Here is a 27,857-nt window from a genome sequence, read left to right on the forward strand (position 1 = left end):
CCTTAATAGATAAAGGACTATTCAGGATATCTTTTTCTTGAGTGAGTTTTGGTAGTTTGTGTCTTTCAAGGAATTTATGTATTTCATCCAAGTTGTCAAATTTATTAACAAAGTTTTTAATAATATTTGCTTTTTATCCTTTTTAATGTCTGTAGGATCTATACTGATGTCCTTTTTTTCATTTCTGATTTTGGTGATTTATCTTCTTTGTTTTCTTATTGATACCTAGCTAGAGGGGTATTCATTTTATTAATTTATTATTGATCCTTTCTAAGAGCAGCTCTTAGCTTCATTGATTTTCTCTGTGGTTTGTCTGTCTCTGTGTTATTGATCTCTGCTCTTACCTTTATTATTTTCTTCCTTCTACTTATTTTGGTTTAATTCTTTTCTAATATAAGCATTTTAAACTATATATTTCCTTGTAATTACCACTTAAGCAGCATCCCACTACTTCTGGTATGTTGTATTTTCATTTTCATTCCATTCAAAATATTTTTAAATATTTTGTGATTTCTTTCAGTGACCCATGGGGCATTCAGAAGTGTGTTAATAGATACCTGCTGTCGGATGGAGTATTCTTTGGGTGTCAGTTAAAACCAGTTGGTTGGTATCACTCAAGTCCTCTCTGTGCTTACTGGTCCTCTGCGTAGTTGTTCAGCAAACACTGAGAGGAGCGTTGAAATTTCCAAGTATACTTTTGTATCTGTCAGTTTCTTCTTCCAGTTTTGTCAGTTTTTACTTCATTTATTTTATAGCCTTGTGATTAGGTCCATACATAATTTGGGAACATTGTATCTTTTTGCTGAATTAATCTCTTTATCACTGTGAATTGTCCCCTCTTTATCCTCCTGTCATATTCTTTTTTTCTGAAGTCTACTTTAAACTTTGGTAGATTTTCTTTGTGAAGAATTATGCCTATTACTGTTTATTGAGTTTCTCATAAAAATCCAACTGGAATTCTGATTGAGATTGCATTGGATTTATAGATTTATTTGGGGAGAACGTCTTCAAAATATCAAGTCCTCTAACCTAAGAACATGATATGTCTCTTCATTTACTCCTTTTTTTTTATTCACATAATTTTTTTAAAGATTTTATTTCTTTGTCAGAGAGAGAGAGAGCACAAGCAGGGGGAGCAGCAGGCAGAGGGAGAAGCAGTCTCCTTGCTGAGCAAGGAGCCGATGTGGGGCTCAATCCCAGGACCCTGGGAACATGACCTGAGCCAAAGGCAGATGTTTAACTGACTGAGCCACCCAGGCATCCCTATGTATTCTAATCATCTATATCCTTTATGAGAATTTTAAAGGTTTTTTTCCATAAAGATCTTGTGTGATCTTGTTACTTCCTAGATATTTTATAGGTTGCTTTTCTCTTATGAGTAGTGTTTATTTTTATATTTTTCTAATTGGTTTCTACTGGTGTAGAAAGATGCTATCAAATTTTAGCTTGATCTAACATAAGTTTGCTAAAACCTCCTACTACTTCTAGTAGCTCATCCATTATGTGTCCTGGGATGCCTTTGACATCCGATTGGAGATGTGGAGTAGGCAGTTGAATGTACAAATCAGGAGTTCATGGGAAACATCCTGGTGGAGATACCAATTCTGGGATTGTCTGTATGCAGATGGTACTTAAAGCCATGTGCCTGGGTAAGATCACCAGGAGCCACCAAAGGAGCAGCCACTGAGGGGACAGGAAAGCCAGAGTGGTACGGTGTTCCGGAGCCAAGTGAAGAAGTGTTTCCCTCGTAGATAGTCTGCACGTCTGCCTCCTGCAGCAGGAATAAATCCGTCAAGGGTTTGTTGGTAACCCCTCCTGCAGGCACTGTGCGCAGTGGTTAAGAGCAGGACCTCTGAGTGTGTCACGCCCGCCCCATCACTTCCTCATGGGGTAGCCTTGGGCAAGAGACTTGACTCCATGCCTTGTCTGCTCAGCTTCCTCATAAATAGGGATAGTGGCGTTAGCCGCTGAGAGAGTCCTGCAACCAAAGTGAGTTAATTCATGTAAAAGCATGTGTAACAGTCTGGCACACAGTGACCTCTCATTGAATATCACTCTTTGTTTTTATCATTACTGTTCTCGTCGTGGTCTTTGTATCAGCAGTATCGAGCACGGTCTCTGATAACAGTTAGTGCTTGAAAATCTGTCTGGCTTAAGTGATCCTGTTAGCAGGGTGTGTGCGGGAGAGAGGCCGGGGAGGATGAGCTAAGTTGGTCTCGGAGTTGTTTATGAGGAGTTTGTGAGGCTGGCGAAGGAGCAGGGAGCTTCAGGAAAGAACAGGCTCTTCGGTTCCCAAGCTGGAGTTTGTGGGTGACCAGCCGTTTGGAAAGACTAAGTAAACGAGAATAAGCACATACATAGTGACTTAAAGAGGAGGGGAGGGAGCCCGCAGTAATAGAGGATTGAAGAGACATATATCCATATGCAATGTACGGATTCTGATTCAAACAAACTAGTTTTAATTTGCTTTTTTAATGAGACTTAGGGCATCTGTCAGTGAGAGCGATCTAACATTAAGGAATTGTCATCATTTGTATCTATAGTAGCTTGTGGTTTTGTGTCAATGGTCACTTCATTTCCAGAGATACAGACTAAGATATTTACAGATGAAGCTACATGATGTCTGAAATGTGCTTCAGACAGCCCGGCGGTGGAGCCAAGTCACGAGTGCAGCTATAGATGGAACAGGAATGACCGTGAACTGACATCCTTATAGTATTTCTCCTATGTTATTTCTTATTTCCATAATAACAACTAAAGAGTAAAGAATTAAAAGACTCTTTACCACTTGTAACGCTTGGCTCTATTATACTAGATTAGAATTTGAGAAACAAAAGACTCGGCTTAATGCTCAACTCGAGTATAGTCGCAATCAGCTGAAGAAGAGACTGAATAAGATCAATGCGTTAAAAGAAACCATCCAGAAAGGCAGAGAGGACATTGATGACCTAAAGCAGGTAACTAAGAACAGGTGGCTGAGGTGCCCCGTCACTGAAATGATGACTTCCTCCATGAGTAAACACGGGTTGAGCTCCTGAAGTGTCCTCCTAATGACAGAAAGGGTGGAGGGCAGATTTGGGAAATGCTGGAAGTCAAAGCAGCAGTTTCATGAATTACTAGTTGTTGACATGGGAGCGGAGGGTTGGGGGGATGCCACTGATGACTCCAGAGTTCTAGTTTGGGTGATGGTGGATAGAGGAGCAAAGTAAAGGGAGAACATCCTGGACCCATGGAGCTTGAGTTGCCTGTGTGACAACTAGGCAGCCATCTCTGGCAGTGAATAGCACGTAGATGGCGGGAGGAGCCTGGGCTGGTTTATGGGAGTGAACTGAAACCGTACGCGAGTGGTTGAGACTCTTGGGCAGAGCGGAGGACCGTGCAGAGCAGTGAGGCAAGGGTGGAACTCTGGAAGTTGTGGTCACGTGAGTTACGAAGATAGAGCCAGAAATTCCACTGCTCCGGGGAGGAGGAAGTGGGGACAGTTGTCAAATTACCAATTACTAGGTCATAGTAGCAAAAGCATTTTCACTGGACAATGGGAACAGAAGTCAGAGGCAGCAAGCTGAGGAATGAATCCACAGCGAAGGATAAAAGCACTGGAATTTCCAAGAAGTGTAGAACCGAATGGGTCACAAGCTGGGATGGAGGTTCAAGCAGCACACAGAGTAAGGGATTGTCCCAGAATCACTGGGTTGGTTTCTTAACAATAAGACGGTCTGTTGACCTTATTAATGTAAAAGATGGTGAATCTACAATGCAAATCTCTTCATTCAGGCTGAAGAAAATTGTCTGCAAATTGTGGATGAGCTCATGGCGAAGCGGCAGCAACTTAAGGATGTATTTGTCACTCAGACTGCCAACGCTGAGAAGGTCCAAGCTCAACTGGAAGAAGAACGCAAGAAATTTTTGGCTATTGATAGGTAATTAGGTTTATCAGTTTGAAGGACCATAACCAGAATTTTAAAGCTTATTACCAATTTGAAACTTATTGTAGGGTTTTGTTATTTGAATATCTACCCTTAGTACTTTTAGTCCCTTACCACACCTTTCAAGTGTTCTCATTTGGGGGAAAACTAAAAGAGGCAGTTAGTTGTTTAGAGTGAATAGTTCTCTTTGGCAGATGAAAACGTGGACCTGTATGAAAAGTCCCTTACTTTAAATCCCTCTGATACTGTTGTGCCAGGCCCCTCTCTAGTCCACTTGTGGGACAAAGCCTGGTGGGGCCGGGGTGGGATCTGGAGCCAGTCTGCGTGGCTGCATCCCCCGGTCCTGCTACTTACATACTGTGCCTTCATTTCTGCATCTAATAAATACGACGTGGGGATAGTGCCTACCTCCCAGGAGAGCTGTAAGGATCAGATGAGGGACTGTTCATACGACACTTAGAACAGTACCTGGCACATGATAAGCACATGTGTCTGCCATGATGGGGACTTGGAATCAGCCGATCGGCTGTGCCACAGTGGCCTCTGCTTTCCTGCATGATTGACATGACCATAAGCGATCAGATGAAATGTGCTCTGGTTTGTTCAACTGTTGGCATTTCGTGGTTTTCCTCACTGGTTAAAGACTTTCAGCATTTCAAGATAGAGCCAAAAGTTATTTGTCTAAGATTTTTGAGTGGAATTGAAGTTCGTTTACTCCGGAGTTTTTTTCACTCTTGTATTTGGTATAAACAGAACTACATTTCTGTTCATCATTGTATTTTTGAAAACCATATAATTCTTAATTTATTTTATTTTTTGGTCCTGTTTTAGGTCCTCTTTAAAATCCCACATTAACTGGTAAAACCCCCAAGCCCTCATTTAAGATGGAGGGTATTATATTAATAGTGGCTGTAGTAAAAAGAAAACTTGAGACCATTAGATATGTAATGACTTAATTGGTAAGATATTTCTCTTATTAAAAGTTTGTTTCTCTTGTTTCGAGGTTCTAAAGTATAGAACTTATATTGAGGGAGAAATGCAGCTTGAAAAATTATACAGATTTTAAAACAAAGTAAGAAACAAAGCTAGACTGATTAATTATGTTTATTATTTAAAAATCCTCCCTTGGATTAACTGATCACATTCGCGGCCTTTCTCCAGAGTGTTAGAGTTCACATTACAAGCATCAGTGAGGCAGCTCTAGAACTTCTAGCACGTGTAGGAAAAAATCTTTGTTCCATGTAAGTTTGTTTATAACACATTCATTTTTCTTCCTTGGTGCAACTTCACATAAGGAGTAAAATATCACTTTTCATATCTGTGTATTTACAGGGAAGTGGGAAAATGGCAAAAAGAAGTTATAATCATTCAGACTTCTCTGGAACAGAAACGGCTAGAGAAGCATAATCTGCTGCTTGACTGCAAAGTTCAGGACATTGAAATAATCCTTCTGTCTGGATCACTGGATGACATCATTGAAGTGGAGGTATTCTACCGCCAGGGTTTCAAAATAAGTGCAGTCGTAGGGAACTTCATGGGATGCCCTCCAGCTGCTTAGTGACGTCCCAGCTCTGCAGACGCCTCCTCCATGAGGAGTGGAGAAGGCATCTCCTCCTAGGAAGGAAAAAGGGCAGCACAATCATCATGGCAGAGGACTGGGCATTTCGTGCAGTTCTCTTATGTCTCTTGCTAATCCACGTCCTTTTAGCCCCACGTTAGATGCCCGAGAAGAAGCACAGAATTCAAGCTGTTGGCGTCAGTGAGCTTTGGGGGTGATGTTGGGGAAGTGGCTGCTGTGCACTGTAGAAAGACCATTTTCCGTTAGCTCATCCACAGGACGGTGGCGAGAATTGTTGGCGCTGCCTCTCAGGTCATCTCTGAGCTCTGCCCCAGGGTCTTCCCTCCACATCCCTCCTCCCCTCTCTGCTCTGCCCCAGCAGTCAGACAGCTACTCTGTTCCATCCATCCTCCACCCCAGAAGTGCCTTGAGTCCTTTGGATTCTTCAGAGTGGAGCATCTATAAAACTCTTCTCTTGCCAACATTGACCAGATCTCATAGCCTTATACTCAAAATGTCTTTGTCTATTTTCTCAATTGTAGCAGAGGTCACATTCCAAACAGGGTAATGAAAGGAGAAAACCCTTTCCTGGCCACAAGTGACATAAACCCAACTTGGATGGCTCTAAAGGGGGTAAACGGATAGGGCTGGGTAGCGGGGGCAGAATAGGGATAGGGGGCAGTCTCAGCTTGACTCAGTCCAGGAATTTGAACACTGTCAAGAACTCTTTCTGGCTCAGTATATATTGGCTTCATTCTCCCAAACTGGCTTTCCCCACAAGGCTGCAGCTATAACCACTCGCTCTGACCAGAGGGGAAAGAGAACTCTCCCCTGCGCTGTTAGGAAAATCCTGGGGAAGAACTCTGGGTCATGGGTCCACTTTTGTAGGTGCAGAGAGAGAAGGGAGGGGTCTGTGAACAGCAGAAATAGATGGGAGCAGAAAAACAATAGTTTTACTATAGAAAGAAATAGAATGTCTGTTTAAAAGGCAATATAAGGGATGCCTGGGTGGCTCATCAGTTAAGCATCTGCCTTCAGCTCAGGTCATGATCCTGGGGTCCTGGGATCAAGTCCCGCATCAGGCTCCTCGCTCCGCGGGGAGCCTGCTTCTTCCTCTCTCTCTGCTCCTCCCCAACCCCCGCACTCGTGTGCTCTCTTTCTCTCTCTTTCTCAAATAAAATCTTAAAAAAAACAAAAACAAAAAAAAAAATACTGAGGGTACATTACCTAGACTTGCCAGGTAAGACTTACAAGGGTTCTTGTAGAAGATTCTTCTGTTGTGAGAGAGACTATACTATATACCAGATCACTCGCTCATACTGTGCCCATGGAAGTACCTGGGGATTTTGTTGCCAGATCATCATGGCCTTGTAGGCCCCAGTAAGGAGTGAGGTGGGACTACTGGAGGGCCTGGGCAGATGGAGGAGATCACCACTTCATATAACAAAGAAAGCGCTTCATCTGTGTTTCAGTTGGGAACTGAAGCAGAAAGTACCCAGGCGACAGTTGACATCTATGAGAAAGAAGCAGCCATCGAGGTCGACTACAGCTCTCTAAGAGACGATTTGAAGGTAATCGAAAGATTTCTGTTAGGACTAACTCACTGTGATATTGAATATTTAAATATACCACAGAATGTTTAGATCAGCATTTCTCAGCAGAACATTAGTATCATGAAATTTCTTCCCAGATAAGAAACACTTCTGTGGTCAGCCAGTTTTTTGAAGGGCTGTCTCCTTGGAGAGTCACAAGATTATTAGTCTCTGAGAAGTCCTGCAAGAGACAGAAGTCGCCACCATACTTCCAGCATCCCAGTTGTGGCCCGTCAGTGTCCCGGTGTGGCCGCTGCAGTAGGGGACACAGCCTTCACGGCGGCAGGGCACACACCTGGGGAGCAGTTTCAAGGGCTTTTTAATCGAGCAGCTCCAGCTCTGTGTCAGTCATCCTGATAAGCCATACCACGATGCTATGTTTCTGTTTTGACTCCATCCTGACTAGCCCTACATCAAGCAGGGACCCCCTCCCACCCCCACCTACAGGGGACACTTGACGGAGAAATGGTCAAACATGGGCTCTGTGAGAAAGGAGGGAGTAGAGAGCTGATGCCAGCAGCAATACCCACATGTGTTAATTTCACATGTTCTTAATATATGTTGTGAGATTCTTGGGCTTGTGGCTTGTATTTATGCTATTTTTAGGCAATCAGAAAAAAGCTTTTGTCTTTTCTATTGCCTATTTGGTGCTTTCATTTTAGAAAATCCTTCCCACCTTATTACTGAGTAAATATTTATAAATATTCTTCCTGTTCATGGCTTTGCTTTCATTACCTATTTAATTCATCTGAAATTTATTTTGGCATATGGTATAAGGTGAGAATCTGTTTTTAAAAAGTTACCTAAGTTAGCAAGTTTATGCAACACTTTTCAAGTAATTCTCTTCTCAATGACTTACAATGTCACCTTTATCGTATATACAATAAAGATCCTGAAAGGGCAAGAACACTTTCATGGAAGGTCAGGCCTGTACCACTTTTTCCCTTCCCTTCCCTCCTCACTCAAGCTCTATTCATTGTTCCGGTTTCAGCTTACGTGTTACCTGCTCCACATGGGTTGGGTCCCTTCTCCCTGCCTCGCAGTACCCGCACTCGCCAGTCAGAGCGTTTCCGCACTGTTGTCAACGCCAGTGTGTATATCTGACTTCCCCGTGAGCTACGGGCAGGACCAGAACAGTTTTCATCACTGAATGTCTAATACATAGTAAACAGTATTTTTTAACGAATGAGTAAATGAAGGTGATCTATGAATTGTTGCTTTTTAGCCAGACAGGGAAGTACAGAAGGGACGCGTGCTCAGGATAGCAGGGTCTCTAACACAAGAGCCCTGGAGGAGCACAGCCGACTCCGGAAGCTGGGGATCGCGCAGCCTGGCAGCATTTCAGACTCAGGGCTTCGTGGGCAGGAAGGCGTGGTGTGGAGGCAGGGGCCCAATCCTGAAGGGCCCTGAGCCTACTCAACAGTTTGGAAAGGCAAGCTAATCAATGCTGTTCTTTGCCCAATAACAGGCTCTACAAACTGATAAAGAAGTGGAGGCCCACCTTAGACTCCTGCTGCAACAGGTGGCATCCCAGGAAGACATCCTGTTGAAGACGGCGGCCCCAAACCTGAGAGCCCTGGAGAAACTGAAGACTGTCCGAGACAAGTTTCAGGAGTCCACAGATGGTGAGCCTGAGCTCTAGTTGTCAGCAAGGCCATATTCTTGGGTGTGACGGGTTTTGATTTCTGTAACACTTATCAGCAATCCCCCCTGGATTGTAGCTTTATTTTTATTTAGCTTTATTTGTATTGTATATTTTCCTCTGTTGTCTTACATTAATGTGCATTTCTAATACTAATTGCTTCCTTTTTGAAAGTGTTCTGCTTTAACTTTATAAACAGCTGCATTAGTAAGTTTATTTTTTTAAGATTTGAGAGAGCGAGCCCCCCGATGCGGGGCTCAATCTCATGACCCTGAATTCACAACCTGAGCCACCCAAACACCCCAGGTGTATTGGTTATTTTAGAACAGAGATATTTTTTTTTCAAAGATTTCACTTATTTATTTGACAGAGATAGAGACAGCCAGCGAGAGAGGGAACACAAGCAGGGGGAGTGGGAGAGGAAGAAGCAGGCCCATAGCGGAGGAGCCCGATGTGGGACTCGATCCCAGAATGCTGGGATCACGCCCTGAGCTGAAGGCAGACGCTTAACCACTGTGCCACCCAGGCACCCCTAGAACAGATATATTTTTTAATACCAGCATGATGGTCATATTACTCTTTCAGAATTTGTCATTATCTTAAAATTAGCCCTAGAAAAAGGCCTCATCAATTTTAAGAGCCACATTCTTGGAATTAATAACAATTGGGGTATTTCAAAGGTAGATTTTACTCAAGACAACCAAATTCAAAATCCAGTTTTTAAAATATTCTATGCTTTTGGGGCACCTGGGTGGCTCAGTCAGTTAAGCGTCTGCCTTCAGCTCAGGTCATGATCTCAGGGTCCTGGGATCGAGCCCCATGTCGGGCTCCTTGCTCAGCGGGAAGCCTGCCTCTCCCTCTGCCTGCCACTCCCCCTGCTTGTGCACACACTCTCTCTCTCTCAAATAAATAAAATCTTTAAAAATAATAAAAAATATTTTATGCTTTAAAGTTGAAATAAGAGGAGCCAGTCCCTCAGTGGTCTGCAAAGTAAAGAACATTGATTCTCTCTTAGCTTTTGAGGCCAGCAGAAAGGAAGCCAGAATGTGTCGGCAAGAGTTTGAACAGGTGAAAAAAAGGAGATACGACCTCTTCAGCCAGTGTTTTGAGCACGTCTCCATCTCAATTGATCAAATCTACAAGCAGCTCTGCAGAAACGGCAGTGCCCAAGTATGTATTTTTCACCCCCAAATGTTATTGGGAACTTTGTGTTGGTGGTATTTTTTTTCCGGTGGGAAATAAATGTCTGTCACATTATCTGAGTGACCCAGTTTCCGGAGCAAAGTCAGTTTCAGAAGATTGGTTACCATAGTAACTGTGTGTGTTCTAGATTCCACTCACTCTACCATTGGCCAGCCTGGACAAGGCAAGAACCTCTCTGGGCCCGTCTCTTCATCTGAAAACTGAGGGGTTTAGGTCATTTAGTTTCCAGATATTCTTCAGTTCTGGAGTTCTGCTGTCTGGTGCTAATCTGATTTTATGGAACGGTCAGTGGTCTCTGTAGTGAAGGTACCTGTAATGTAGAGGGGTCTTGGGAAATGGCTGACTTGGGGTCAGGAGAGGGAAAGAACCAAAGGCAGGATTGTATCGATAGTCTCTTTGCTAGAACCGTTGCCCGTTCCATGGTCAGTCCCCATAGCAGATCCCGTGGCACTGAATGTGGACTCAAGATGTCGATCAGGTCTTCCACATCTGCTTTTACCTTTCCTGTGGTGTTCTTTTATGGCTGAAAGTTGATCCTGGATCAGATATTTAGAATTTTAGCCAAAAATAGTTACTTACTTTTAGTAAAGACAGACTGAAATAAACCCAGTGACTCTGTGAAGGCAGGATTCATCACTGTAGCCACAGGACCTGGCCCACAGTAGGTATTCACTGTGTGGCTGGTGAATGGGCCATTGAGTGGGCTGAATGAAGACTGTTTTTGTCAGACTGTGGCACGTGCTGCTGACGTCTGCATGGCAGGCCTGTGGGGAGGCCTGATCCTTTGTGTGTGTGAGAGTGTTTTCCCTCTACTCCCCATCCAGACAGCCCTGCTTCCTGTGACTACATTGTAGAGCCAGCTATGCACGTCACCTGCAGGCACTGGAATTTTGCCATCACAGTGGACGAAAGCTAACCAATAGAATACTTTGCAGTTAAACTCTGTTGCAGTTTCCAAAGTTGAAATTTACTAATTGCTTTTCTGATTTTGCTAAATAAATAACCTGTGTTTCAGGCATTTCTTAGCCCAGAGAACCCAGAAGAGCCTTACCTAGGGGGAATTAGCTATAACTGCGTGGCTCCAGGCAAACGGTTTATGCCAATGGACAATCTGTCGGGGGGAGAAAAGTGTGTGGCCGCGTTAGCCCTCCTGTTCGCCGTGCACAGGTAAGGTCCCAGTGAGCTAGCTGATGTCGCATCAGGGCAGAAACCAAATGGACCCTCCTACAGAAGATGTTTTGGCGTATGTGGTACAAAACTGTTTTCTTCAGCCAGACAATATTCAGGTTCTGTTTTAGGCCTATAATAATTTAGACTGCAAATCTAACACAGAATTCAGTCTTTGACAGATTTTCATTAAATTTTTGTAATTACCAGTAGCTACTAATATTCCAGCTTTACAGAAAAGAAAGAAGAAAAAGAAATACTGGAATAGCCAGCTGGGACATCAGGATTGCCAACAAACAGTTAACATCAACAAACCCAAACAGAATAAAAACTCCCAACCTGTATATTATTTTCCTAATGCCTATTCAGAGAGCGGTGTTTATATAAAGAATGTTAAGTGAAGCATTTCTCCTGAAAAAGTGTTTAACCTCCTCATTTCCACTAGTGGTGGTGGCAGCTGGTGGAGTAAATCAAGAAGACGTTAGCTAAAATTAGGGCAACTGCCTTTCAACATGCAAATCCTCAGAGGAAGATCTAGGGGCACATGCTGCTGCCTCTCGGCTTTCGTGACCAGGAAAATGAGCCTAAGTTCTCTAGCTGCTTTTTACTTCTCCCAAGGATCAAGAAGAGGCCATTACAGGAGAGGAACAGAAAATAGCATTAATGCCAGCAGACTCTGGAGAGAGCAGGCAGCAGGAATCGAACCACGAGCCTGTGCTGAGCAAGTCTCAGCAGAACGGGGCCGGTACCCGGGGTCACTGCCATCCGTTTACTCAGCAGAGATGACACATCGCCTTTGTGTCAAGCGCGGGTGTAGGCTCTGGAGAGACAGCAGGGACAAATTAATCTCCGCCTCAGACAGACTTCGTTTTGGGGGAAGACAGAGGAGAAGGTGTATTAGTAAACTAATTCCCTAACAGAGACTATCGGAAATGACAGGAATGGAGATCTTAAGAAGCAGGGTAGGGTTTGCGATATGAAAGAGTCGCGTGGGAAGGCCTATTTGAGATGGCAATGTTTGAACAAAGATTTGAAGGAATGAAGGGAGCAAGTCTTGCAGATAGCTAAGAGAAGAATGTTCTAGACATGAACAGCAAGTGCAAAGGTCCCGAGGCCAGAGAGAGCCTGGCATCTATAGCGAATAGACTGTTTGCAACGGTGGCAGGCACAGGGCTAGGAAACCACTGTAGCAGCCAAGATGGAAGATGAGGGTGGGCTGGACCAGGGTGAGAGCAGAGGCTGAGCAGGCAGGGTGTGGGGTGTGAAGGAGGCGGCAGGGATGACCCCTAATCAGAGTGGGAAGACCCCTGGGAGGGAGTAAGTCTGGAGGGACAGGTGAGGAGCAGGATTTTGGAGAACTTGAGCTATTTATTAGACACCCACAGGGAGTGTCGAGTAAGCCTCTGGACATGGGAGGCAAGCGTGGGAGCCGTCAATACACAGATGGTACTGACACCCTGAGAGGAGATGAAATCACCAGGGGAGCTGATCAGTGTGTAAGCACCGCACCCCAAGGGCACCGCACTGACCGGAGCTGGCGGAAGAGAGAGAAGCAACGGCGGGTCAGGTCAGGGGAGTAGATGTTCATCCTTGACGTCAGAGCCACAGGCCAGGGGCAGCCGCAGATGCCACCTGCAACAGTCACAGGAGACGCGGGCTGAGTGTCACACATCAGACTTAGCATTGCAGGGGCGGTTGGTGACTGAGGCTAAAGCATCCAAGATGATGTCTCTTATTTTCTCCGAACACTGTTAATCCTCTTAATAGAAAGCTGTAACTTACTTGAGTGTAACTTTTTTTCTAGTTTTCGGCCCGCTCCATTCTTTGTGTTAGATGAAGTGGACGCAGCCCTGGACAACACGAATATCGGCAAGGTCAGTTTCTCTCTGCTTTTAATTTCCAGTGGATCGCTTTCAACTTGAGGATCACATTCTGGTCAGGACAGTTTACCCTGAACACACACAGTTTGTTGGATAATTGCTGATTAAAAATCAAATCTAAGTTAAATATCTAAAAATTTGGGGCAGTTTTCATTCGAAGTTTAGGGGACCCTGAATGAGTTACTGAGGACTCAAAATAGGGAGTCAAGTGAGGATTATTTTACTGAATCCACAGCATTGCTAGTGGGTGACTTGTCCCCAGATACAGATATTGGGACCTAGAGGGTCACCAATAGGCCCTGTGGCAAATAGGTCCAAATTAGTTGTTTAATAAAGTCCAAAAATAACATTTCTAAAGAAAATTCCAAAGGTATTAAAGTTCAAACTTCTGCCCCCTCCTGCATTTATTGAAACTTATCTGACTGCTGCACTTCGGGATCCTGTGCTATTTGAGACGCGCGAACTAAGGAAACAGCTAAACTCTTGGGAGTTCCAGTTAAGGTCAGGCTTCAAGATGAGAGCACAGCTCTAGAACGCCCCCGAGAGAGAAGCACACTGAAGCCACATATGTCCACTGTGACTTTCTGACATGAGAACAGAGTCAGCCACGGAAGCCTGACCAAAGGACAGAGTCAGTTGCTGGCAGAGCCCGGCCGGTGGCCACCGAGGAACGGGATCGCTCAGCCCGCAGACTCTGGTGTCGCGGTCCTACCGCCAGGACCGTCGTTTGGAGGTGGCTGAATCCGACTCCTGGTTCTGAGTCCAGCACAGCGCGAGCTGGCATCCTGCTGTGCGCCTTCGTGAGCTCGGCTGAGGAGTCCGTCCCTGAGCCGTGTCCTCAGAGCTCTCAGTCCTTGGAGTCGGCGGGAGATGCCTCAGGGGCGGGAGGGGCCTTCTGATGGCGGCGGGCCTGTCTCCCTCCAGCGCCTACCCAGCTGTCCTCCTCCAAGCCGGATTTCTCCCGGCCCCTGCTTCCTGTGCAGGGCACCGAGTGCCTGAGGACAGCATGTCAGCTCCACAGTCACAAAACTTAGAAAACTGACCCCCAGTCCCTTGAGCCCTGTGGAGGACAGCAAAGAGCCACCTTCTGGGACTTGCCGGACTTCAGGGTAACCGGGGAAGGAAAACATGGGAACAACAGAAAATCTGCCTCCTGCATGCCAGCCAGTGTGCATCGGCTGATTGGACTTGGCGGCCTGACTCATTTGGCAGAAATCTCCCCTGAAGAGGTGACTTCTGGCACTTCGTACCCACGTTCCGTATGCTGCAGTGGGGATCTATTTTTGTGGACTGCCTCTTTTAAGGTATCTGGGTCTTCCACAAAATTTAGATGTTTGTATTACCGCCATCTCCAGGGACTCTTACTTAAGACTCTTCTATTGGCACCCATCCTATGTATTAAAAACCTTGTAACGTTCAGTCTTCCCTTAGATTCACTCTCCTGGCCACTCCACTGCCCTGCTGAATAGGAGCGAACATAGGAGGAGCAAACCCCAAGTAGCTCCCGCTCCTTCCAGTGCTCAGGGTGCCCCCCGTGTACCACAGGCAACTCTCCAAGCCCAATGAGTCCCTCCTGCCTCGCCTTCCACTCGTGCCAGCATCGCAGCGCTCCCCAGCGCCGCATCCTAGTGGCTACCGTTGCCTCGGACGCCGGATGGAGTCGCTTCCGCCTGCGGATCCAGCCTCTTAGCCGAGGGCAGCTTCCTCTCTGCATCACTTACCTGAGCTGGTGACTTGCTCCCCACCCAGGGCTGCCGTGCCTGCTTCCAGAGCTGCGTCCTTACTGCGCTGGTGCGGTCAGGACCGACGCAGACGGAGAAGAGCCCTTCCGGACCCTCAGAGACCTGCTGGGAGTTGGCAGACATCGCGTGACACTGTGGCCAAGTTCTTCCTCATCTTTCTGTGGGTTCTGAGTAGAGTTTGTTCAACAGGACTCATTTCTATCCAGAGTCCATTTTCTTCTTATTCTCATGCCTTGGATTCAAGCTTCCTGATGGAGCCACTGAGTTCAACTCTAACCAAATAATTAGATTATGGTTATGAATACATATATAATTGCCATTTTTCCCGCTTCCAGCTTTGAGCTAGCAAAACAGGAAACTGGAAGTTTAAATACCAGTTCATCCTCGCTCTCACATAGCGTCTGATCAGCAGTTTTCATCTTGTCGTGAAAGCTGATTACATTTTCACTTGACAGTATCTTCAGTTAGAGCTTTGCTCTTAAAAACATTCTTAAAGTTTTAGATGATAGATTTAATAAGATTTACAATGTTTTACTAACCTCTTCTTTTAGAATCGGAGTTAGTAGCTTTACGGAGTTACCAGAAAGGCAAGTTAAGGGCCAGGTCACCTGCCGCAGGCTAAGCTGGAGACCGGCAGGGTCATCGTCCTGAGGCCCCACAACGAGGCCTTCCCTGCTGGTGACACGTGGGCTTTTCATTCCCCCAGGTCTCAAGTTACATCAAAGAGCAGACTCAGGAGCAGTTTCAGATGATAGTCATTTCCCTAAAAGAGGAGTTCTACTCCAAAGCCGACGCGCTGATAGGCGTGTATCCAGAGGTAAGGACCAGCAACGGGGAGAGGAGAAATGTCCCTTGGTGGTTTCCTGACACCTCGTCACAATACCGGTGTGGAGTCTGGAGATACGGTTTGATTTCTGCAGTTGATAAATACAGGCTTAAATGATTTTTTTAAACCAAGTAAGATTTTAAAAGCTCCTATTTTTTCTATGGCGGTACACAGACATTTTCAAGGTATGCTTTAGGTGAAAAAGCAAACCAAAACTTGCAGAACAGTAGGATAGTTTCGTTAAGGTACACGCTAACACAGCAAACTGTTAATATTCTATCTCATACTTTTCTAATGTTTAAATGTTTTAGGCAGAACAAATGCATTGTGGGTAGCACTAAAAGACCCATTTAGCTTTCAAAAAGGACCAGAGGAAAAAAACAAATTGATCAGACATTCCAAGTTGTATTGTAACCCAGAATTCGAACACACCTTTCTTAAGTTGTTCAAAATACTTACCTGAGCTAATGGAGTAGAGCAGCTAATTCAGTTCAGTTTGGGGACAGTTAGGCTTTACTTCCTGAATTTTCATTTAAACTAAGATAAAAATGAACTTCCCTTCCTGTACCTCCAAGATGTCAGGGGGCCACTGGAAATTCTCATACCAGCGTAGGGGAGCAAGAAAGATCTTTTTCCTCTACCCATCTGAGGTCTCTGGCTGGGGCTCTGTAAATCAGACTCTGGCAGAGGCAGCTAGACTAGAAAAACCCACTTACTACCCTGTACACCGCACATGCGCACAGGGGGCGCACCTGGCGAAGAGGGCCGGGCTGCCACCCTGTTCCAGGCTAAAACAAGGAGAAGGGGTTCGGCGCTTCTGGGTCAGGGAGGCAGGTGAGGGAAAGGTGAGCAGGAGAAGTGTGGTGAGCGTGGAGCAGAGCAAGCGCCCTCTCCCGCAGCAGCGCGTATGTCCCTGGCCAACGGGATGCCTGTGCCGACTGTCAGAGCTGCTCCGGACTCGTTCTCAGCAGCCTCGCGCAGCGCAGTCCGTGTGCCCGAGTCCTCCGGGCTGGCATGTGCGCGTGCCTTTCACCAGAGAACACACGAACGTGAGGCTGGCGTGACTGGAGACAGGTGGCTGGAAGGAGGCCCCTTTCTAAGTGGGAATCTGGGTTGCCTAGTGACCTTTCCTGGACGTTTGATGACGCTTCCTCCCTGAGCAGAGAGCTGACTCTCCGCGGCCCCCTCTCATTTCAGCACGATGACTGCATGTGCAGCAGAGTTCTGACCCTGGACCTTTCTCCGTATCCAGACACCGAAGGCCAAGAAAGCAGCAAAAGAAACCGAGAGTTGCGTTAGGACCACGAGTGACCCTGAGCCAACAGGACGGTCGGGCAGGTCAGGGTCACCAAGTACTTCGTCCTTGCTCCTGAACCACACGGCGCGGGAGCAGTCGAGCGGCCTGTGCCACCACGACCCGCCAGACCCCGGCGATGGCTTCCGTTCAAGTTCGGGCCCCTTCCCCGTGGCGTGGCTCAAGTTTCTTAGGAGTTAGGTATACACTGCATGGGTTAGAAAAAAAAAGGTTCAATTGTATACCACGGTTGCAACTGCCATTCCGAAAGCCAGTCAGAAAAATGTTGAATTCTGCATTATTTTCACTCAGGTCTTGCCGTGTACCTTTAAGGAATCTTTAAGGGAAACTCTTGGTTCTCAGATATGCTAGTTACAGGGCACTGAACCTGGGTTTTACAGGAGGTTATTTCAGAGGATGTTATCAATATTGAAAATATCAATAAAGAGTATTCTAATTTCAAATGTCTCCAATCTACCATTTTCGAAACAAAAATATTTTAAGGTGAAACTGAATTATGTCTGCTTCACTGAAATCTAAATTTCTCTAAGTATAATTTCTGTTAACAGAACAGTGAGAAAACACCGGCTTTCCCAAGTAACTAACAACCGACTTCTCTACTTACATACATCGTTATGGGGGGAAAGAAAGTTGCCGCATTAATATTTCATTTCCACTTCAAAATGAATAAAATTTTGTACCTGGCAGAGTAGCTCCTCACTGCGATCTACTGAAAGTCACCCCTCGACACAGGGTTTGTCCACATGTAAACATAAAACTAAAGCAACACAAAATGGAATTAAGCAAATTCTGAGGTGCTGGTGGTCTTCCACTGCAGACCGGCCCAGCGCTGCCGGGGGAGAAGCCTGCAGAAGTAGACGGGACTCAGAGACGCCCCCGCCCTCGCCCGGCCCAGCTCCCTTGGCTGTAGCCCGCAGGAGCCACTCTATCGGCCTCTGTTCCTGTTTTAAGAAAACATCGGCAATACCCTCTAAATCACAGACTTCCTCTGCCTTGGAAACCGACTTCACACTGAAATGTCCCTGCAGTGCCCCCCGCGCTCAGGGCAGTCCCTTACCCCTGCCTGGGCCATTCTCACGCTCAGTGATCCCTCCAGTTACGGTCTGGTTTGTGAGAGCACCACACCCCCCCATTCCTGCTGCTACGACAGGGCCATCCTGTCATCACCCCTGAGCCAGTGTTTCTCACCAACAAAATTACACACAAGAAAATGAGTGATGCTCGGATTGTTTCTACTAGATCAATCGTATTGGTAGACATTTGCATTTTAATACAAGCGTTCGCAGAACTGACCACAGAGCTCCCCGTTCGTTACAGCGAGAAGGCCTCAGAGCCTCGGCACGGCACTCAGCGTGCATCCGGCACTGGCTCTACTTTTCCAGTCTCCTATCCTCTCCCACATCATGCTCCATGCCGGCCTGCCCTGTGTCCAATCAGCTTTCACACTCGTGCATCCCTGATGGCACTTTGTAAACACGTCTTTAAAAAGCCAACAACTTATTTACTTTTTAAAAAATTTAAACACATTCAAGCAGTCACTTGACCTCACAACTGATAACTCCGGGTAAACATTCCCATTGACTACGTCCCATCGAGCCTTGTCATGACTACAGCTGAGCACACAGAGCTGAAGTTAAAATTTTATTTAAGACCAGAGTAACATAAAAGATTTTTCATGCTTCAAAAAGAAAAAGTCTTAAGTGGGCCTCTGGCTTCTCTCTCATTCACAACACATCCCAACCTCGTGTTTCCAGTTCTCAACTTTCTCTATACCTGGGGGAGCCCGGCGCCATCGATGGGGAGCGTCATGGGATTTGGCAAGAAACCACAGCAAAACCAGCAGCCTCAGAGGGAAGGCGAGCAGGGTCCCGCCAGGGTCACGGTCGGGGCAGTGCCCGCGCACTGCCTGCCCCGCTGACCCTGACCGCTCGCACGGCCGCAGGTGCTCTGCAGGCTCCGGCCGCCCCGCTGCGGCAAAGCCCAAGTGGGCCAGCGGAAGGGACTGTGAAGACACGAGCAGAAAGGCTGGGCCTCAGCCCACAGAATAAAAACTCGGGCAACCAGGGATTCACACTCTAGCGGAAAGCTGCCATCTTGGGCTCGTGCTCCCCTTGCGTCTCGGCTGTCAGCCGGCGCGCACCAGCCAGCACTGCGCTGCCCTCCCGGGCCTCCGCCGGCGTCAGGCCTGCCGCTCCCGCAGCTGAAGTCACTAACGTTAGGCCGTCCCCACGAAGCCCACTGAGCCGGTCTTTCTGGGCAGCAGACGCGGCCTCCATCGAGCACCCGCTCACGCCTCACTAGCCAACAGCGCAGCGAACGCTTGCAAGTTTTCTCTATAGTAACAGACATTTCCACGTAAAAATTATAAAATTTAAGCGTCTAGTTTTTTTTTCCTCTCTTTGGCAACTACTGTTGCTTAGTCCTCACCCTCCCCTTTTTATTAGAAAAACCACCTTGACAAAGGGGGCGTGCGGCGCGGCAGCCGGGAGTGGTCCCTGAGGTAGCTGTCCGTCGGCCGCACAGAGGACGCCTGACGTGCGCGTCACCTCCCGAGCAGTCAGAGCCCACAGTGGAACGGGCACCCTGCCTCCGAGGCCGCACAGCCCCACGGCTCTTCAGGGGGTGGGATGGTTTCAAAGGGAGAGATCCCCCGCCGAGTTCTCCGAACATTCCTCTTCGTTGGGGTTATGGCACTGTGGTTACAGAAGGCTGGTTTCCAAGTGGCAGGTGTATTGGCTTTAAAGATTTCAAGACCCTCCAGCATCATCTGTTTCAACAACAACAAAAAGGAATGCAAAAATGTTACAACTCAGCTCGAAGGAGCGCTTGCAAGAGGGCCTCTAGTTCCGCAACCACCTGCAGCTTCTCTTCCCCGCGCACCACTTCCGAAGTGACTCCGCAACGGACGCCATTGCCCAGAAAGGGCTTTGTGACTTGAACGCACCATCAGGGAACCCCGGCCCACACATGGGGGTGCCCTTTCCCTTCCTAGAGGACTGGGAGCGGGGAGTAGTCACCAGACGGGGGGCCATGTCGACACGCAGGTTGCAGGAGCCCGCGGGCCGCGCCAATGACAGCCGGCCGCACTCCTCTGCGCTCTCTGGCCCACGGGGACCTGGAGGGCTTTCTCGACGGAGACGGGCCTGCCCGGGGAGAAGTGGCTGCCGGCGTGGGTGCTGGCATCCAGGGGATCCCCTGGGGTCCCACTGGCTCACCCGCCACAGCGCCCCACCACCCGGGGGTGGCCCTGGGGGGGAGCCGCGCATACGCAGTGGCCGCAGCAGCACTACGGGCTGAGGATAACCGGGTCTACCTCCTTCACGACCACAAGTGACACAGCAGCCCCAAACGGGAGCAAACAAGCAGGACAGAGACTGGTGGGAAAAACGCCTGTCCTGGAGGAAACCAAAGCGCTCATTTCATTTTTGTTTTCATTTTTATTTGGTTATAGATGTCCCTACTAGCTGAATTCACACTCCAAATATCTGCCAAAGACTGGAAAGAAGTTTATTCGAAATGCTGCTGAAACGTTCTCCCCCTGCAGGTGTGCGTGTTGGGGGATGCGCGGCAGGGCTGGCCCCGCGCCCTCGCAAGGCTCCCGGCCCACCCAGCTGCGACACTGCATTTCAACAGCACATGCTCCTTGCGACGTAGAAGGAAAATGCAGTGTCCCAGCACTGCTCAAACATACCCCTGAGGATTCAGTTCAACGCTAAATAATAGGTACCCGACCTGTGACCTAATTCGTAGCCCTAGAAATTCTTCACGGGTTATCATACAGGTGTTTAAGAACATTTTGCTTAGGTTTTCTTATTTAAAGTAATAAATTAACTCTGTTATCTGAAAATCCTCAATCCCAGTGTTTTCAAGAATGGGGTGGGGTCAGACACCCAGGGAAGCCCGTGTCTCTAGAGATTTGAAAAGATCCCAGTCATGGGGGAAAAAGATAAAGAGAATAAGTCAGAAAACAAGAGCGCCCAGGAATTAATGGTAATGCTCTCAAAATAAAGATTTAACCCAAAGGCTAGAACATAATTTTGAGAACCTCCCAGAAAATTTTTGAAAAGATGAAGACTGAAAATGAACATGAAGGCATGAGAGAAAAACAGCAGAAATCAATCCCGAAGGTCCAACCAGGACGAAACCAAAGAGGGAACAGAGTCGAAAGAAACAATCAAGGAAACCATAGTCACCCCAGGACTGGAGAAGCAGGGGAAAAACTGAGCCAGGTATACAAAAGATTTCCACCTAAAAACACCTTTATGAAACTTCTGAACGTGAGAAAAAAAGATCCTAAAAGCTTCCAGAAAGGAAAGCAATAGGTCACCTACAGGTCACAGAGACCTGGGCTGGCAACAGACCCTCTCCCAACAGGAAACCCGGACCCGGACCCGTAAGACAGCGGAGTCCGAGGGAAAACAGGAAGCAGAACCCCCACTCCAACCTCGGGTGGAGGGTAAGGACCACGAGAAGACACCCGCAGACACCCCGGGCCTCGGGGAGCTGGCCCCCCGCACGTGGGGCTGGGACAGCCTGAGGGCTCCAGGCAGGGCAAGGAAGAGCGGGGCAGTGGCCCAGGAGGCCAGGGAGGGCAGCTGGGGCACGGCTCCGCACACAGCCGGAGCAGGGCAGAAGGTCAGGGTCTCGGGAAAGGGGGGGCGGGCGGTATAACCAAGAGAATGATATGTAAAAAACACTGAGAAACATGATTTTTTGGACAAGGCAAACACAAACCTAGAAACTCCTCAAAAAATAAAAAGCAACACCAGCAACTCCAACACTCAACAAGCAAAAATTTTGCATTTGCCCTTGACATTGAGAATGTCCTGCAAATGACACTGGCCCCATTAACGCGGCACGCAAGTCAGCGGATCAGGAAAAAATATTTGCGTTGTTTTAATAAAGTAAGTGCTTTTGTTTTGTTTTCCAACTTTGAGACTCAACCGACAGGCAGACCGGGGGCAGGTTTGCTCCGGCCCGGCCGTGACCACGCGCCCAGCGCCGGCGCAGAGAAGCGGCTCAGGGGTCAGGCGGCTGAGGGGGCTTGGGGGGCAGGGGCGGGTGCAGACTCGGGAGTCCCACCCGCGCCCTGGGCAGCTAGAGATGAGGCGCTCTGGACCCTGGAGGGAGGACGGGCCGGGCTGGGCCGGGTGAGCGGCACCATATCCCGGCCCGGAGGCCACAGACCTGATCCACTTAGGTAACCGGTTTACGAACATCTCAGTCCCTAACGGAGGGAACAAGAAACAGAGGATTTGAAGTGGTTTTTCTGGAAACTGAGGGGACAGAAGTCGGGACCGCAGGCAGCTCCAGGCGCCCAACAACGCTGCTGGTGGGGATCGGGCCGTGACCACGTGGCGGATGCGCTCTGCGAGCTTCGGGGCCGCCCCACCGCCCCGCCACCCCGCCAGGCCTCCCGACGAAGCAGGGGCGCCGAGAGCACTGTACCCGCATCGGACTGTCTGCGCCGTTTGGAGACTTCCATTCCGTTCTCCTCCAGCTTCCTCTTGGCGCAGTCCTGACATGCAGTCCCTGAAAGAGGAACACCTTTACTTAGAAGCTGGTCTCGTCCAGAGTCCACCCTTCAAGGACCTGTTTATAAATCTGACTGTATCAAGGCACCGGCCCGCAACCCTGCCAGATGCCACAGGGGACGCTTTGTCCCGAAGAGAAGGAAGGGAGTCACGTGTAAGTGACAGGGCGACTCTGATAAAGGTGTCCTTCGCAGGGCAAGGAGGCAGAAATGGAAGGCGGAGCGCAACGTTTGCGGGGTTCCTGCACTGCAGCCCGAGCACCGGGTGCAGGGTCCCGGCCGCAGACCCGCTGAGGGCACCCGGGGCGCCCAGAGCCCCCCTCCCCACGCCCCCCGACTGACGAAGCGGACGGGCTGGCACCGAGGCCACCCACGGGAGGCTGCAGCCGCTACCACGCTCAGTCCTATCTCGAGATTCGTCAACAGCCAGAGCTGAGCCCGGCCACGAAAACCTTCGCCTGGCCGACCAGCAGCACACGGAAAAATTTTACACGAAAGCTCAGAACCTTTGCGATGAGCATTTCTGAAGGGGACGGGACGAAGCCACGACACCACAGACCCAGTGGTAAAATACAAATTGAATCTTGCTCCGCCCGCCCTGCGATGCCTGCTTGTGGCACGGGACATTATTCTCAGGGGCCAGAGCTACGCCACGTTTACGCTCCCCCTCCTCGCTGGAGGGACGGCTCTGAATCCCTCCACTGTCGCAGGGACCATCGTGATGGCCCTGCTGGTCCCCATCCCTGGTGAGGCCGTGTTAGGACAGCCCAGGTATTTACTGCGAGAAACACTTCCATGATTCTACAGTGGCAGGAAGGTAATGGAACGAGTAGGCAAAACCCAGGCTGGTAAAAATCAAGATCTGCTTTACCCAACAGTGAGGTGCTGTCCACTCGGTCAGCATCTGGAGAAGAAAGGAGAACAGTCAGCACACCCAAGACTTCACGTGCGCTTCCTCCTCAGGCCAGCGGCGGGGACGGCGGCCAGGCCTGCTCAGAGAGGCAGGGCGACAGCAACCAGGGACCTGAATGCCAGCTCTGGCGTGCCAGGGCCGGGCCAGCGAGCGCCCCTCCTCGCCACCCAGTGTCCGCGTGAGGACTGAGGTGGCAGCGCGTGGCGCCGTGGGCTGGCCTGGCAGGGAGAAAGGGTACGGTACCCGCTGTCACTGTCATGACTATCAGCGCTGGGACACCACCCTCTCCAGTCAAGAGAGGTACTTCACGAGCTAAGTACAAAGTCCTTAAGACCCAGTCACAGATTATTAGTCCAAAAGATCTTTCAGCCCCAAAAGCTTATCAAATCCACTCAGCTGCCAGCGTCCGCAACGCGGCCTCCGCGGGGCCAGGAAGGCGCCCAGGGGCCCGCGCTCACGCGGGTGTCCATGAGGTCCTGGTCCTCCGGGGAGCCGTGCGTGCGGAGGCAGGAGAGGCCGTGGGTAGGGGCAGGACAGAGAGCGCCTCCGCCCCTCTCCAGAGCCGGGCCTGCGGGCCTGGCTGGGACACTGGGATTCCAGTCCCAGCTCCAACATCTCTGGGCGCTACCTGGGCAAGTGACCCACCTCTTGAGCTGGTCTCGCCACCTGTCAAATCACTACTCAGTGCCCGTGGATACTGGGCCTGAAGTCGAAGGATGTGAAACACAGAGCAGAGTGTGACCCAGCGAGCATCCGGGCCCACGCCTTCTCTGCCTCAGAAACGGACTAGCGCCCTGACTACTGTCCTCCATGGAGACGCAACTTAAGCCGGTCCCTGGCTAACCATTCGCCATTCTGATGAGGACCAGTGCTGGACCGCGTGTGTATCCAGTTACCCGTGATCTTGGCATGCTCTAGTCTTCGAGATCACAGCGGGTACACGCAGCGGCCACGTGGCTGACCCAATTCCCCTGCCCGGGGCAGCGGGGCTGGGTTCTTGTTGTAATTCAATCTAGCCAGTCCAGACCTTTCCAAGTCTGCCATCATCCGTGTTTTATGACCCCAAATTCAAAGCCATTAACTGCCCTATGTCGGGATGACCAATTTAAAACCTGCTCCGTTCTCTCGGTCATTCCTGGCAGCTCCCCAAAAGCTGGGCCCAGGAGAATTACTTAAAAAGGCGTGCTGCACGCCGCAGAACAGGGTAAAGATGTTATCTGCAAAAGGCTGCAGAAGTCCTCGCGAGCTCATTTTGGGCCCCTGCAGTTCTAACTTGTAAAGCGCAGCGGGGGGACAAGGGCGCAGGAGGGCCCTGCGCTTTCCCGGCTGCGGCGTCCCCCCGTGGAGGCTGCTGGGCGCGGTCTCCCCGCTACGTAACTGGCAGCGCGGCGGGTCATCTGAAACGGGAACGAACGCGGACTGCCGTCGGCACAGCTTTAAAGGCTCACGACCTGTGCATAGACGTCACCATCGCACCGACCACCCGGACCTTCTATTTGACACAGGATCACCGGACGGCTCGGGAACTTAGTGGTATGAAAATGACGTCTCTGTTTTATTTTATGGCGTGTAAATTGTATCTCAAAACAAGAGGAAAAGCCAGAAAGAACTCTTATCAGTCTCACACCTGGAAAAGTCGAGAAAGAAAATCCCCTACCTGGACTGCGCTGCCTGCAGATCTGAGTGGCGAGGTCCTGCACGTAGCCGGGAAAGTAGTCAAAACAGTCCCCGTAGGACACGACTTTAATGCCATGCAAAAGCATGTCTGCTTGGTGCTTAAAGAAGTGGTCTTCGTTCTCCTTGAGCACGACCATGTAGTGCTCCAGCTCCACCTTGTTGGGCACCGAGTACAGGAAGAGCGCCTGGAAGATCTGGTCCCGAAGGGTCTCTCCGCAGCCCACGAACAGGAAGGACTTGGTGCGGTATAAGTTCTGGAGGACTTCCTGTGCAAAAACCAACGAAGACACTGGAACGCTCACCCGAAAGACGGCGAGACCCTAGGCCCGACCGCCGGCTATGTGTCCACACCTTTAGAAAGTGGCTGAGCAACAGCCCTTCCCCCCCAACCACGCCGGGGACGGAGTGAGGGTGGCTGTGCGCTCCAGACATGCTGTTCACATCAACCCAGCGCCGCGGGCGAGCAAACCGGCCCACGCTGGGCCAACGACCCAGCTTGGCGCTCGCGGCAGCCCCTTCCTCTCACAGCCAGGGTAACGGTGCAGATCCCAGTCACGTCTAGTGTAGACGGGCCTCAAAGCGAGGACAGCCTAATGCGCACCCCGGCCACCCGGCCAGCCACCTTGTGGTGCAGCCCCTCAACTCAGCTCTTCTGGGACAGTGTACAATTCTGCATTCTTAAAACATGCAATAAGGACCTTCCGTCGGTTTCTGTTCAGAATTGTGCACACGCAACGCTCTGGAATTGATGTGTCTCCACAGATCACAGATGGGAACCAGGGAGCTGCTGTCAGAACAGGGTTTTTGGAAGTGAGGGCAGAAGAGCTGAGGAGGGAGGGGACCCATGACCGTGACCTCAGGGAGGAGGGCCAAGGGGGCGGCAAAGATTCAGGGGCTCGCTCAGGCACGCAGCAGAGAGTTGCCGCTGCAGACACCCGACACCGTAGCGAGAGCGCCCCCATCCACCCAGGCCTCTCATAGCCCCCCAACGGCGTCCAGTCCCCCACCGGGCCACGCCTGTGCCGTGGGCCCCAGGCCGGGATCAGCACGAGGACCAGAGTGACTGACCCCAAGATTACCAGGGACTCAGTAACGATACTAAATACGCTACTAAAAAACTTTATAAAAAGCCTGAAAAGCAGCTTTTCCACTCTTCATTCTCCCCAGGATACCAAAAAAGCCTCACGAGAACGAAGTTGTAAAATGAGGTTTTGAAAGCGAGAGAGATGCCAAGCAGAGAAAGGAGAAGAGGTACCTGAAAGCACACACGCGCACTCACACACACGCGCACTCACACACAGGCACACGCGGGCGGCAGGAGCGGCCCGAGCGAGGCGCACAGATGGTGCAGGGCCCCGCAGGCCGCCCGGAGCAGCCGGGACTCGCCCCACGAGCGCCGGGCAGCCGTCCGAGGCGCCAGTGCCTGGACAGACAGCTGAGCACGGCCAGCTGTGTGCACCGTGGGGCGGGCGGGTGCGGAGGCCCAGGGCGGGCGCGGACACCTGCACGGCCAAGGAGCTAGTGGCCACCACGCCCCAAGGGACACAAGCCATGCCTACTGAGGGCGGGCCGTACCATTACTTCCGGGTCCTGCGTGACATCTTTGTATCCCGACGGGTCCAGGACCATCCCGCAGGGGTCCGTGTACAAGCCGTGAATGTGCAGGACGCCGTACTTGATGTGCCCTCTTGCCCACTGAAGGACCTGCCAAAATCAAGCCAAGACAAAGGGGAAAACCAGGTGTTATTGAAAACAGAAGAGGAAAACGTCAAAACCAGGCGCGTGGTTTCTCCAGCCTACCTCGGAGAGAGGAAGGGAGCGGTTTCAGTCTACGGTGCCCCCTGCAAAGCCTACGGGCGACCCGGCTGCTGGTGCCCCCATCACGTCAGAGGACGGCGGCAGACAGCCAGCCAGCCAGCGGAAGCCACCTCTAGCCCCAGAGACCGCATCACGCTGTCGAGACTGGTGACTCGGGACTGAGGCGACGTTCACTTCTCAGTGACACGTTGTGTTTTAATCCTGCCGTGTGTATGTTGCGTTTACACCCAGAAAAAACAGATGCGGAAAAAAATAACTTCTCAAATAGCTCTACACTGATTTCGTTTCAAGATGTAGAACGAAAGCCCTTAAAAAGAGATACATCCCGAAAACTGCACTTTATCCTCGTGCCAGGGGCCCCTTCACGGCGGCGGGAGGTCCCGACGGCGCCGGACGACTGGACAAACCCCAGTGGCTCGACTGCGACAGACAAGCCAGCCAGCACCTCCACCACGGCCCACGGCAGCATATTTCCAGAGACGCTCTTGCCAACAGCAAGCAGGCCTCACAGAGGGCACGGGGGGCTCGGGTGTGCAGAGCAGGTGTCCCCTCACGTGTCACTAACAACTCAGGAGAGGGTGTGACCTGTGGCCGCGCCGGCGCCATCCCCGTGGGCTGTCCCACAGGCACGTGGCCTCCACCCGGCCTTTGCCAAGCTCTGCGGGGAAGAGCAGCCGAAGAGAAGCTCGGGGTCTGAAGAGGCCGCAGCCGCAGGCTGACTCAGGGCCTCAAGGAGGCGTCATCTCTAGGCCTTGGGTTCCTGCGCGCAGGGCGGAGGCAGACAAGGAGCGGGGAGCCCAGGGTCAGCGAGGGCGTAAAATCTTTAAGCAAATAGCAACGGACACACATGTCACAAAACAGTCACTGACGTGAACCCATGATCAACCTTAGCAAGGACAGAAACAAAACTGTAAAGCTGTCACCGATTTTCACCCCAGTGGGGATGTGTTTTGTTTTCTGGTGACGCCACGTGGTCACACGACGTGGGAAGGGGAGACTCTCCTATGCGGCCGGTGGAAGTATAAACTGGCTATCTTTCTGGAAAGCAATTTGGTAATTCGTATT

General features: G+C 49.9%; 2 protein-coding genes across 13 annotated transcripts in view; one reads left to right on the top strand and one right to left on the bottom strand.

Moving 5' to 3' along the window:
* SMC1B (structural maintenance of chromosomes 1B) overlaps positions 1 to 16,861 on the top strand; it is a 77,215-nt gene extending 60,354 nt beyond the window's left edge. Inside the window, exons 16-25 of the mRNA XM_045779628.2 lie at positions 2,816 to 2,957; positions 3,775 to 3,920; positions 5,259 to 5,412; positions 6,957 to 7,055; positions 8,545 to 8,701; positions 9,734 to 9,888; positions 10,937 to 11,088; positions 12,893 to 12,962; positions 15,417 to 15,527; positions 16,734 to 16,861. Coding sequence (XP_045635584.1) covers positions 2,816 to 2,957; positions 3,775 to 3,920; positions 5,259 to 5,412; positions 6,957 to 7,055; positions 8,545 to 8,701; positions 9,734 to 9,888; positions 10,937 to 11,088; positions 12,893 to 12,962; positions 15,417 to 15,527; positions 16,734 to 16,835 — 1,288 coding nt within the window. The 3' untranslated portion in view covers positions 16,836 to 16,861. The remainder of the gene's footprint in view (positions 1 to 2,815; positions 2,958 to 3,774; positions 3,921 to 5,258; positions 5,413 to 6,956; positions 7,056 to 8,544; positions 8,702 to 9,733; positions 9,889 to 10,936; positions 11,089 to 12,892; positions 12,963 to 15,416; positions 15,528 to 16,733) is intronic.
* The window catches only part of SIRAL2 (SIR2 antiphage like 2), a 37,312-nt gene continuing 14,840 nt past the window's right edge, over positions 5,386 to 27,857 (bottom strand). For 11 of the 12 annotated variants that reach the window (XM_087868624.1, XM_087868626.1, XM_087868630.1 and 8 more), the window contains 5 exons: positions 26,550 to 26,678; positions 24,955 to 25,240; positions 23,256 to 23,288; positions 22,300 to 22,383; positions 5,386 to 5,540 (listed from right to left, as the gene is read on the bottom strand). In XM_087868624.1, coding sequence (XP_087724750.1) covers positions 5,386 to 5,540; positions 22,300 to 22,383; positions 23,256 to 23,288; positions 24,955 to 25,240; positions 26,550 to 26,678 — 687 coding nt within the window. Of the gene's footprint in view, positions 5,541 to 18,100; positions 19,619 to 22,299; positions 22,384 to 23,255; positions 23,289 to 24,954; positions 25,241 to 26,549; positions 26,679 to 27,857 lie in introns of those variants that run through there. The other variant, XM_045779632.2, reaches the window with a different exon arrangement.

This window comes from Ursus americanus, chromosome 17, assembly GCF_024610735.1.
Source record: "Ursus americanus isolate L20-20 chromosome 17, mUrsAme1.1.p, whole genome shotgun sequence".
In the NCBI taxonomy this organism is placed as follows: Eukaryota; Metazoa; Chordata; class Mammalia; order Carnivora; family Ursidae; genus Ursus; species Ursus americanus.